This window comes from Seriola aureovittata, chromosome 12 (assembly GCF_021018895.1).
Source record: "Seriola aureovittata isolate HTS-2021-v1 ecotype China chromosome 12, ASM2101889v1, whole genome shotgun sequence".
Lineage (NCBI taxonomy): Eukaryota > Metazoa > Chordata > Actinopteri > Carangiformes > Carangidae > Seriola > Seriola aureovittata.
Window position 1 is genome coordinate 27,354,680 of NC_079375.1, and position 11,359 is coordinate 27,366,038.

Here is an 11,359-nt window from a genome sequence, read left to right on the forward strand (position 1 = left end):
TGTCCTTGACGTGTTTACAGTGAACATCAACATGTTTATTTTAATGAGTTTTAATGAAAAATGTAAAATGATTCTTCTGAAACATCTCGATCAGAAATCAATAAAGAGTCTTACCTGAATTCACTTTAAACTCTTTTATTGTCAAACAGAAAAAAACATCATCATTTAAAAATATCAAAATAATCCAGTTCATTGATCAGAAAATCTAAATAACACCGATGGTGACCGTCACCTGCTGTGATGTCATCATTTCAGAGTGAAACAGTACCCAAGTAAAACACACCTGATATCCTTTAAATCAGTCCCACAATCCTTTGTGAGTTGATGACTCGTATAACGGTGGGTCCAGGTGGTCCTCATCAAATCACAAAGTCCTGAACCAGTCATGTGACCACCTCATGTCTCACAGGTGTGTGTCTTACAGGTAAATCCACCACATGAAGGGGACAAATGAAAACATCGCTGATGCTGCATTCATGTCATGTCTGAGTTTTTGAGCTCTGATTTAATGGACGTAGTGTTTGATCAAATGTCTCATAAACATCTTCCATCACATATAACATAAATGCAGCATAGTGAAAAGACTATCCAGTTGCATCATGGGAAATGTAAGTGTGATTCTCTCCATGTCTCATAGAGCTTTAGGAAACGACTCTGGTAAAACATCGTACATTGAGACGAGTAGCGCAAGCCTTTGGTTGATGTCTGGATCCAGTGGATTCAATTTGTTGGGTCCATGCAGAACCTCAGAACACTTAGAGTCTGGATTTGAGGCCAAGTTCAGGTTGGGTCCTCTGGACCTGTCCTGAGAACAGGTTTACCTGGGGACCTCCAACACATTATTTCATTAGCAGAAACCACTTCACTGCCTCATGTTGATCGCTGCCTCACACTCCGGATTTCCATCACACCTGCACACATCACCAGGTAGAAATCCTCCAGCAGAGACCAGAGTCCACATTCTGCTGGACTTCACCTGCTCCTCAGATCCTCCACAGGGATCACTGTCCTGGAGGTCCTGGAGTGTTAGTCCGGGAGTCTGGAGCAGCAGGGGCGTTGGCAGCTCCCTCAGGTTGTGAGTGCAGACCTGAACACCTGGACAGGTAATTATAATGATTTGAATGACAATGATTGGCAGTGCAGATCCACAGTGTTTATAAGGTATTGATCAGTTGAAGACGATGTTGTGTTGTTGTCAGTGTCGTTGTTGTTGTTGTTGTTTTTGCTGTTGTCGGTGTTGTGGTTGTCAGAGTGGTTGTTGTTGTCAGTGCTGTTGTTTTTGTTGTTGTAGGTGTCATTGTTGTTTTCAGTGTTGTTGTTGTTTGGGTGGTTGTTGTTGTTGTTGTCTGTGTTGTTGTTGTTTTCAGTATTGTTGTTGTTTGGGTGGTTGTTGTTGTCAGTGTTGTTGTTGTTTTCAGTATTGTTGTTGTCTGTGTGGTTGTTGTCAGTGTTGTTGTTGTTGTTGTCTGTGTTGTTGTTGTTTTCAGTATTGTTGTTGTCTTCAGTATTGTTGTTGTGTGTGTGGTTGTTGGTGTCAGTGTTGTTGTTGTTGTTGTTATTCGTGTTGTTTTTGTTTTTGTCAGTGTCATTGTTGTTTTCAGTGTTGTTGTTGTTGTTGTTTGTGTGGTTGTTGGTGTCAGTGTTCTTGTTTTCAGTATTGTCGATGCTGTTGTTTTCAGTGTTGTTGTTTTTGTTGTTGTCAGTGTCGTTGTTTTCAGTGTTGTTGTCTGTTTGGTTGTTGTCAGTGTTGTTGTTTTTGTTGTTGTCAGTGTCGTTGTTTTCAGTGTTGTTGTCTGTTTGGTTGTTGTCAGTGTTGTTGTTTTTGTTGTTGTCAGTGTCATTGTTGTTTTCAGTGTTGTCTGTGTGGTTGTTGTCAGTGTTGTTGTTTTTGTTGTCGTCAGTGTCATTGTTTTTTTCAGTGTTGTCTGTGTGGTGTTGTCAACGTTGTTGTTGTCAGTTTTGTTGTCATTGTTGTTGTGTCTGTGTGGTTTTGTCAGTGTTGTTGTTGTTTTTGTTGTCAGTGTCATTGTTATTGTCAGTTTTGTTGTTATTGTCATTGTTGTTTTTGGTGTTGTCAGTGTTTTTGTTGTCAGTGTTGTTGTTGTTGGTGTTGTTGTTTTTGTTGTCAGTATTGTTGTTGTTGTCAGTGTTGTTATTGTCAGTGTTGTTGTTGTCAGTATTGTTGTTGTCAGTGTTGTTATTGTCAGTGTTGTTGTTGTCAGTATTGTTGTTGTTGTTGTTGTTGTTGTTGTCAGTGTTTTTGTTGTCAGTATTATTGTTGTTGTTAGTGTTGTTGTTGTCGGTGTGGTTGTTCTTGCTGTGACTCACGGTATCTCGCTCGGCAGAAAGCGGCTCTCCTCTCCGTCCAGGATGCCGTGGTACAGGCCGATCTCCTGCTCCAGACGCTGCTTGTTGCTTAGCAACGTGTCGTAGTCGCGCCGCTGCTGCTCAATCTCGCCACGCACGTCGGCGAGCTCCGCCTCCAGCTTGGCCACCACTGAGCCCAGATTCTGCAGCTCCATGTCATGCCAGTGGCGAGCGTCGCTCAGCGAGTTCTCCAGACCTCGTTTCTGCAGGAGGACAGCGGTGAGACGGTGACATGTTTCTGATGGTAGTTATTGATCAGAGTATTGATAATGATTGATTATTGATTGTGTACGTCTCTCACCAACGCTCGGATGGACTCAGTCTCGGCCTGCAGACTCTGGATCTTGCAGCCGGTGTCGTTACACTCGGCCTTCAGCGCTTCTACCTGCTCCTCTTCTGGACTCAGTCTGCTGCTCATACACTGCGCCTCCTACAGGACACACATACACACCTGTGAGGACATCCGCGAGGACACCTGCGAAGACACCTGCGAGGACACCTGTGCAGGTAAGAAGACCTCACCTTACACTCCAGCTGGTAGTTGTCGGTCTCGGCTCGGTTCTTCTCCGTCACCTTCTCCCAGTGGCTCCTGATGTAGGCCAGGATTTGGTCCAGACTGGTCTCTATGGGAGCGTCAGGTTCGTCCACCTCGCGTCCCGCCATCTGACTGTAGAGGACACGGACGTCCTGGGCGCACAAACAGGTCACATGACCTCAGCATTAAACGAAGATCATGGATTATTAACAATTTATTAACAATAATCTTCAGATGATGAGATGATCATTTTTAAACAGAATAAAAACATTATCTTCAGTTTTAAATTCATTATAAATTCAACAAAGGCTTCAATGAGATGTTATTAATTAGTAAATAAAATTATCTTTTATCTGTTTGTTGATTTATAATATTTATAATATTTATCTTAAAATTCAGTTATTAATGAATCATTTAGAGACAATAATAAAAGTTTCTCATTGTTGCTATGAAGTAACATTTAAAGCTCCGCCCCCTCCTGTCTATGCTGTTTACTGCTGACCAAAAACTTGGTGAGGTGTTTACAGTCTCCTGTTAAACACAGTGATGGGACCTGCTCATGGTTGTGCTCCAGGTGACGTAGCTCGGCTTTCATGTTCTCCATCTGCTCCTCGAGCTCCGCCTTCGTCAGGTTGGCGTCGTCAATGACTTTGTACAGAGAGCTGATCTCCTCCTCCACCGCCTTCCTGAACGGCTGCTCATTCTCGTACCTGCAGGAGGAAGGTAGGCGTTACTCCTCCTCCTCCTCGACCCGACCCCTCCTGACACCTGAAACACCTGAGACCTGTACTACGAATCAGGATCTGAAGTTATCGAGGTAACTTCAGGTTTAATTCTGGGTTTTCAGTCCTATGACGGTGGTTCACTTGTCACCATGGTAACTTACGCTGAACAAAAGTTTATCGCTAGATAAAATCTAATCACTGTTAGAGCTTCACTTGACCTGAACACAGATTCTTTAATGGAGGATTCATGAAGCTTTTACTCTCCTCTTCATCACTGAGCTCAGAACAACATGAGGAGACTCTGTGACACGACTGGAGAGAAACCTGAACCTCTGATGTCTTTGATTAGAACAATTAGTCTCACTGTTAATTATTTCAGTCCTCTCCTCTTCCTCCCCTCTTCCTCTCTTCTTCCAATCCTCTTTTCTTCCTCTCCCCCCTCTTCCTCTCCTCTTTTCTTCCTTTCCTCTTCCTCTCTTCCCCTCTTCTTCTCCTCTTCCTCTCCTCCTCTTCATCATCAACATGATGATAATTCTTGCTCTTATTTACAATATATCTTTAGTCTGACTTTAACAGAAATTATATTTAGACATGGAAATCATATTTTTTTGTTCCAGTCATGTGATCATATTGGTACATTTCACCTTGTTGAATGTCACTGTTGGACGTGGTTATTACTGGATTTACTTCGTCAGTGTTTCTTCTCATATTAAGAACCATGGTTCAGACGATGTTGCTTATAATTAAGAACTTCACCTCTTTCATATGAACATGCTCGTACCTGGACAGGTAAACCAGAGTTAACTGAGCCAGGTGATCAGGTTAATGTTAGGTTCAGGTAACTGTTGAACTTGTTTCGTAGTATAGGCCTCAGGTCTGCAGTTTAAACTTGTTTCATATAAAGCAGCTGCTGATGCTGAGGTCAGTGGTGCATTGTGGGAAAACACAGAGGAACTGTGTCAGAGAGGGTGTTAATGCAGCGACGTCTCACTCTGCCTCAGTCCTCCTCTTAGTTCTGGTTTAACTTTCAGTGTGTGTGTGCGTGTGTGTTTGACCTCTGACCTGTCCTTGAAGTCCTCAGCGTTAGCCTGAACGTTCTCCGTCTGCAGCATCAAACGAGCATTATCCAGGATGGCTTCACTGACCTGCAGAAAACACAGGAAAACAGAGAACTGAGTGCAGCAGCAGGGGGCAGCACACACACACACACACACACACACACACTGTATGAGTCCTTCTTGTTGTGTCACACTGACAGGTGTTCGTTTCAATCACTCAGCTGCTACTGGATTATTGATGATTGATTATTGATTATGTGAGGCTGACGTGTTTCTGAGGTAGAACACTGTCTTCCAGTAACTGACTCACTCCTTCACTCTGTAACATTCATCCACAGTCAGCTGTCAATCCAGATTTCACTGTTTCACCGTCGCTCAGAGATCCAAGAGATCCAAGTTGGAGGAGGTGATCCAACAGTTCAAGATCCACAACAGTCCTGGATTCAAGGCTAAAAGTTGTGTGTAGACCTCCTCCCTCCACCTGTCCTCACCTGTCTGTAGACTTCCAACCTCCACCTGTTCTCACCTGTCTGTAGACGTCCTCCCACTCCCTCCTCAGTGGTCCCCAGGCTCCGGCGCTGGAGGCCTTGCGGTCCAGACAGAGGCGGATCTGGTCCTCCAGCTGCTGGTTTAGGTGTTCCAGGGCTCTCACTTTGTCTCGGTACTCCATCAGGCAGCTGTTCAGTCCGGCCGCCGCTCCGGGACCCGCCGCCCGGTCGCCGGCCCGGGGTAGGACCGGGGCCGCGCTGCTCCTCATCCCCTGCAGGAACACGCTGCTGATGCCCAGAGCCCGCCGAGAGACACGCGTCCCCAGGCTGGAGGCCCCGCCCACCGGGGGCGCAGAGCCCACGAAGACACCGCGCGGGGCGGCGGTGCCGGCCGCACCGGTCCTCCCGCAGGAGGCGGCGGCCGGGCGCTCGGAGGACGGCTGTCCCAGGAAAGAAGAGCGGCGTCGGGGCAGAGGCATGACGTTAAGCGGCTCCCAGTGTCAAACCGCTCAGAGCCGCTCCCGCCACCAATTTATGGAGGCACGGAGTTCTGGAAACATGGCGGCTTTTGTTCAGGACGTGTTTGTGTCTCTGCAGAGAGAAACACACGGTCCGATTTCAGCTGCATCAGCACGGGGGGGGGGGGGGGGGGGCGGGGGTCAGGAAGAGTCCTGAAACACATAGAGAGGTCAAACACACACACACACACACACACACACACACACAGGTCATCGGACCCTGACCTACACACACACACACACACACACACACACACACACATTTGTGTCATTTCTATACTATATATGAGGACTATACCTGAACCCCCTCCACTGTAGGTGGGGGTGGGTGTGGGTACACATATGAATACAAAGTGATGCTGATGTGTTTCTTCTGTTACTGTTAATGACTGACTGAGACTGGTGTGTGTGTGTGTGTGTGTGTGTGTGTGTGTGTGTGTGTGTTGGGTTATAAACTGGTTCAGCCTCTGAAGGGGGACTCTACAGGATCAGGTCTAGACCTGCAGCAGCTCCTCTCAATAACTAACTTGTTTCAAGCTGGTTAGTTACTACATCAGCTTTCATAACCAGCTGGTAAAGACTCAGTTACATATAGATGAACTGTTCACAGCTCAGAGTGGCTGTTTCTGTTTTAACATTATGTTTGATGGACAGTGAATTTACATCATGAAACACTGTCAACAGTCCTGAGGCCATCTGTCCGTCCGTCCTTCCGTCTATCTGTCAGATTTTAAGCTCCTCCTCCTTCATGGTCGGGGACCAGGCTATATCACTGACGCCCTGATTCACTACAGACCTGAGACAGACTGAAACCTGCTACTGAAGGCTCCAGCAGCAGCGCCGAGTATCAGCCTGGAACTCACTCTGTGTTCATACACTGCAGCTGTTTGTGTGTGTGGGTGTGTGTGTGTGTGTGTGTGTGTGTATGTCCTGAGGGCCCTTTTGTATTCTGTGTATTCATTTATTACCAAGTGACAGGTGAAAAGTGGAGTGCGTTGAGAGTTGCTGTTGGTCTCTATTAATTTTACCTGTGGACCAAATTGTCCCTAATGTACCCCCATAGTCAAATTGGACTGTGACAGTGACTCAGCTGTGGTTTGTTCCAGTGAAGTTCAAGCTTGAGAGTGAAACCAGAAGATAAACAGTCGGACAGTTTCTTGACGTCACCGTGACAACAGACTGAGAGTTCACATGCTTCTGTTGGCTTGAACACAAACGGTCGTCTCACTCAGTGTCTCAGTGGAAATCCCTCAACTCTCCATCTTCAGCGTTCAGGTGAAGTCCTCGTCCATAGATCAACTGTCACAGACACATCGCGGTCTGTTGTCACTCTCAGCAGGAAGTGGTTTAATGTCGCTGAGGCAGGTGAAACTTCCCAGCAGCTTTGACACATCTCTCTCTGATGTGAAGCACTGTCACCATGGAAACATCAGCCTGAGACTGTTGCTGTAAAAACACTGTGTCCAACCACTATCACTAAATAATATATTTGTTTCATTCTATCTGAGACGTTGTTTGATGCTGTTTGTTTAAAATCAGAGGAATATTCTTTCCCAGTTTGACTACAAGACTGTGGTTCCCCCAGAGCAACCAGAACCAGAGCCAGAAGGAAGGAGGGTGAGGTGGGGATCAATCAACACATCAGACATATATAAATGCTCAATGTCTCTCTGATGTTGCAGAACCTTCTCCTCTTCCTTAGTTTCACTTCTTCTTTTCGCCACATTTAGTTTTTTTTACATCCCATGACCAGAAAACATCAAACCACAGCAAACAACAGACGACTTCTTGTTCTGTGTGTGCTGACACACAGTTCAAAACAACAACTGCTTTTACATCAAGTAACCAACCTGATGAACCCAACACTGTCTGTAGTGCATCTGTAATCTGTCTGTAATCTGTCGGTAGTCTGTCTGTAGTCTGTCTGTAATCTGTCTGTAATCTGTCGGTAGTCTGTCTGTAGTCGGTCTGTTATTTGTCTGTAGATGTAAGTGTTGACTGTAATTTATGTTGATCATTATAGATTAATCTGATGATTATCATCAGAATTAATAAATTGATTGAATGATTACAAATAACCATTTTCAGAATAGTTGACAATTCATTTTCAGCCAATTGACTAATTTAATTCAAAGCTTCATGTTTTATGTTCAGTACTACAGTACTTCATTACATCACACTGTGTATTAACCAGAAACTGAAACACTGGTAGAAACAAGTAGAAAAGCAATGTTGGCTCTGATTTGGTCCAAGCTTTATAAAGTTCATTTCTTTACAGACAACATTTTATTTTATTTACCTAATCTGTAAAAACTGTCTTCAGCCTCTGTCCCCAAAGATTTTAACATTAACAACTTGAAGAACTAATCAGAAATATTAAACGTGTAAATGTTGGTTCTGTGTGTTCTCTGGTTCCCGCTCAGATTTTTTTTACATAAACAGGATGAGAGGAGGAAGGATGTGAAGAAATGAGTGTGACTACTTTGATCAACTTCCTCCTGTGTTTCACGCTTCAACTCAAACACACACTTTGTTTGACACACACTTTAATATTTGAACATGTAAAGAAACATTTACATTCACTTCATTCTGAGACCATATGTTTACATACATGAACCAAAAACAGCTACAAAAACTATTTACAACAGAAAACATCCGCGGATATAAATGTCCATGTTAGCATCCTACTGCCTCTGTTAGCATCTGTTAGCATGTGTTAGCAGCGCTGTTCAGTGGTGTCTGACAGTAACAGATGACTTCTCTATGAATGAATGTTCAGCTTTCATTAAACAAACAGAACAGATATAAAATCACATGATCTGACAGAGATGCAGCATTGGCTCAGTTTAAGGCTCCTCCTTACTTCCTTCATGTGATGTGTTTCCTGTTCAAACAGGAAGCTGCAACACAGTCAAAATGTGAGGAGGTCACATGACCCAACACTCTTCAATAACAGCGGCTAAAAATCACACAGTTTGTGGCAAAAAAGAATTTCACATTTAACATAAACGCAGGCCCTGAGAAAGTCCTGGGGAAGTCCTGGAAAAATCCAGGAAAGTCTTGGGAAAGTCCTGAAAAGTCCTGGAAATGTCCTGAAAAGTCCTGCAATGTCTTGAGAAAGTCCTGACAAAGTCCTGGAATGTCTTGAGGAAGTCCTGGAAAATTTTCTGGAAAGAAGTTTGAGGATGTCAGGATTCTACATTCAAGACCTTCATTCAAGGATTTCAAAGCAGCTTGAAGCTAAATTGAAGTGAGACTGGATTAAGAGATGAGGGAGTGATGGGGCAGTGATGGGGAATGATGAGGAGTGATGGGGCGTGATGAGGAGTGATGGGGAGTGATGGGGAGTGATGAGGAGTGATGGGGAGTGATGAGGAGTGATTGGGCAGTGATGGGGTAGTGATGGGGAGTGATGGGGCGTGATGAGGAGTGATGGGGCAGTGATGGGGTAGTGATGAGGAGTGATGGGTAGTGATGAGGAGTGATGGGGAGTGATGAGGAGTGATGAGGAGCGATGGGGAGTGATGAGGAGTGATGGGGGAGTGATGAGGAGTGATGAGGAGTGATGGGGAGTGATGAGGAGTGATAAGGAGTGATGGGGTGTAATGAAAAGTGATGGGAGAGTGATGGGACGTGACGGGGAGTGATGGGGCGTGATAAGGAGTGATGGGGAGTAATGAGGATTGATGGGTGATTTCACTCCTCTGTTGCCATGACAGCTGCTGCAGCACAAACAGGAAGTATCCGTGGCGTGTCTACAGGGACAGGGCCTGCGAGGTGTCGCTGTCTGACATCACCGAGGCTCTGGTTGAGCCCAGAGGACTCTTGCTGGTCTTACTCAGCTGACTTTTGTGGGGCTGTGATTGGCAACTGCAGCAGCGCAGAAGCCGCAGCACATCCTTGCGGAAACGCACGCCCATGAAGGCGTAGAGGAAAGGGTTGAGGCAGGCGTGCATGTAGGCCAGACTCTTCAGGACCTCTTCCACCATGTTGAAGCGCTTCACCTCCTCACAGTCGGTCATGGTCATGTTAGAGGCCTGCGCCGCCTGCATCACCAGCACGCCGTTGTAGGGCAGCTGTGACACAACGAATACCACCACCACCACCAGGATGACGCGCATGGCTTTGTGCTTCTGGAAGTTTCGGGTCTTGAGCAGCGTGGCAACAATGATGCTGTAGCAGAAGGCCATGATCATGAAAGGCAAGCAGAAGCCCATGCTCACCTGCAGCAACAGCACCAGGATCTTGGTGCTGTTGCCAAGGTGAGCGGGATACACCATCCTGCAGTTCTGATGCGAGTCTGTCTTTGCAATGGTGGCGTACATGAGCTCGGGCACCGCGAGCAGCAGGGCCAGTAGCCACACTGCCAGGCACACCAGCCGGCTGTGCCGGCGGCGCTCCATCTTTGAGTTTTGCGCCTTGGTGGTCTGTACAATGACGATGTAGCGGTCGACACTGATGCAGGTGAGCAGCATCATGCTGCTGAACAGGTTCACCTTGTAGATTGTGGAGGTCAGCCTGCAGATCGTGGAGCCGAAGCTCCAGCCATGCGATGCCTCAACAGCCCACAGGGGCAGCGTGAACAGGAAAAGCAGGTCGGCCACCGCCAGGTTCAGCAGGTACACGTCCGACATGGTCTTCAGCCGCCGGCGGAAGTTCAGGTAGATCCACACCACGGCCAGGTTCCCTGCTCCACCCACCAGAGCGATCATCCAGAAGAGTGGCGGCTCGTACTGACCCCTGAACAGCCGCACTGATTCCCGGTCACACATCAGGTCCTCGTAGTCGCTGTAGTCCACGTCGGTGGTGGGGGAGGGGCTGAAAGAGGATGGGTCCTGACAGGAAGAGACAACACACCTGAACTCACCTGAACTCACCTGAACACACCTCAACACATCTGAACTCACCTGAATGCACCTGAACACACCTGAACTCACCTGAACTCACCTGCAGGAAGTCTTCATACATTAAATCTTGTATCTCCATTATGATTTTAATGACATTTGATTAAACTGATAATTTAATCAATTAATTTGTAGAATAATAAAACAATCAGACTCATCAATAACTGATAATCAATCATTATTTGTTACCTCTGTGGTGAACATTGTGATGTTCATGATGTCATCCATGGAGGTCATGTGATCAGATACTTGTTTATGTCGATGAAGTCATTCAGTGACCTTCACAGAATCGAATAAACAAACAAACAAACAAATAAATAAAAAAAACAACTAAAAAAACAATAGGTTCAGGACAAACAAAAAAAGATATCATTTGTTACAGTGCACCTCCTCCTCTACTACTACTACTCTCTATTTATACTAGTATTGCATTAAATCTCAGAGTACATGTTGTACTGTAGCATTAGTGACTTCACAGGTTCAGATATTAAAGTAATTAGTGATGAGATGTTATTACAGGTTAATCTGCCTGGCAACCGAATATAAAATCATTAAAACCAACACATGAATCAGTAACTGAAATGATATCATACATATGAGCTCTTCTTCTGTGGTGGTGATACTTTACTCTCACATATTGATCTAGAATCGGTAATGACTGGTTTATTGATCTATAATTGGTACAGATGATGTAATCAGATGATGATATATAACGGATAATACAGTGAAATAGACTCATATAAAACATGTAGAACAAACACTGA

The 11,359-nt window shown here is 45.4% G+C and overlaps 2 protein-coding genes across 3 annotated transcripts in view; both read right to left on the reverse strand.

Moving 5' to 3' along the window:
- Positions 1–103: 103 nt before the first annotated feature.
- On the reverse strand, positions 104–5,788 carry bfsp2 (beaded filament structural protein 2, phakinin). 2 transcript variants are annotated; one of them, XM_056391524.1, is made up of 7 exons: positions 5,212–5,788; positions 4,690–4,772; positions 3,405–3,612; positions 2,890–3,054; positions 2,669–2,797; positions 2,329–2,570; positions 104–1,095 (listed from the first exon to the last, which is right to left on the reverse strand). In XM_056391524.1, exons 1-7 carry the CDS (start codon positions 5,650–5,652, stop codon positions 1,002–1,004), a joined length of 1,362 nt encoding a protein of 453 aa, XP_056247499.1. In that variant the 5' UTR covers positions 5,653–5,788; the 3' UTR covers positions 104–1,001. The 2 variants fall into 2 exon arrangements, with proteins under 2 accessions (XP_056247499.1, XP_056247500.1); XM_056391525.1 differs by having other exon boundaries at positions 105–1,095; positions 3,456–3,612.
- Positions 5,789–8,220: 2,432 nt separating this feature from the next.
- ccr9a (chemokine (C-C motif) receptor 9a) overlaps positions 8,221–11,359 on the reverse strand; it is a 3,738-nt gene continuing 599 nt past the window's right edge. Inside the window, exons 2-3 of the mRNA XM_056391572.1 lie at positions 10,785–10,874; positions 8,221–10,526 (exon numbers count right to left, since the gene is read on the reverse strand). Of these exons, the coding sequence (XP_056247547.1) occupies positions 9,447–10,526; positions 10,785–10,832 (1,128 nt within the window). The 5' untranslated portion in view covers positions 10,833–10,874 and the 3' untranslated portion in view covers positions 8,221–9,446. The remainder of the gene's footprint in view (positions 10,527–10,784; positions 10,875–11,359) is intronic.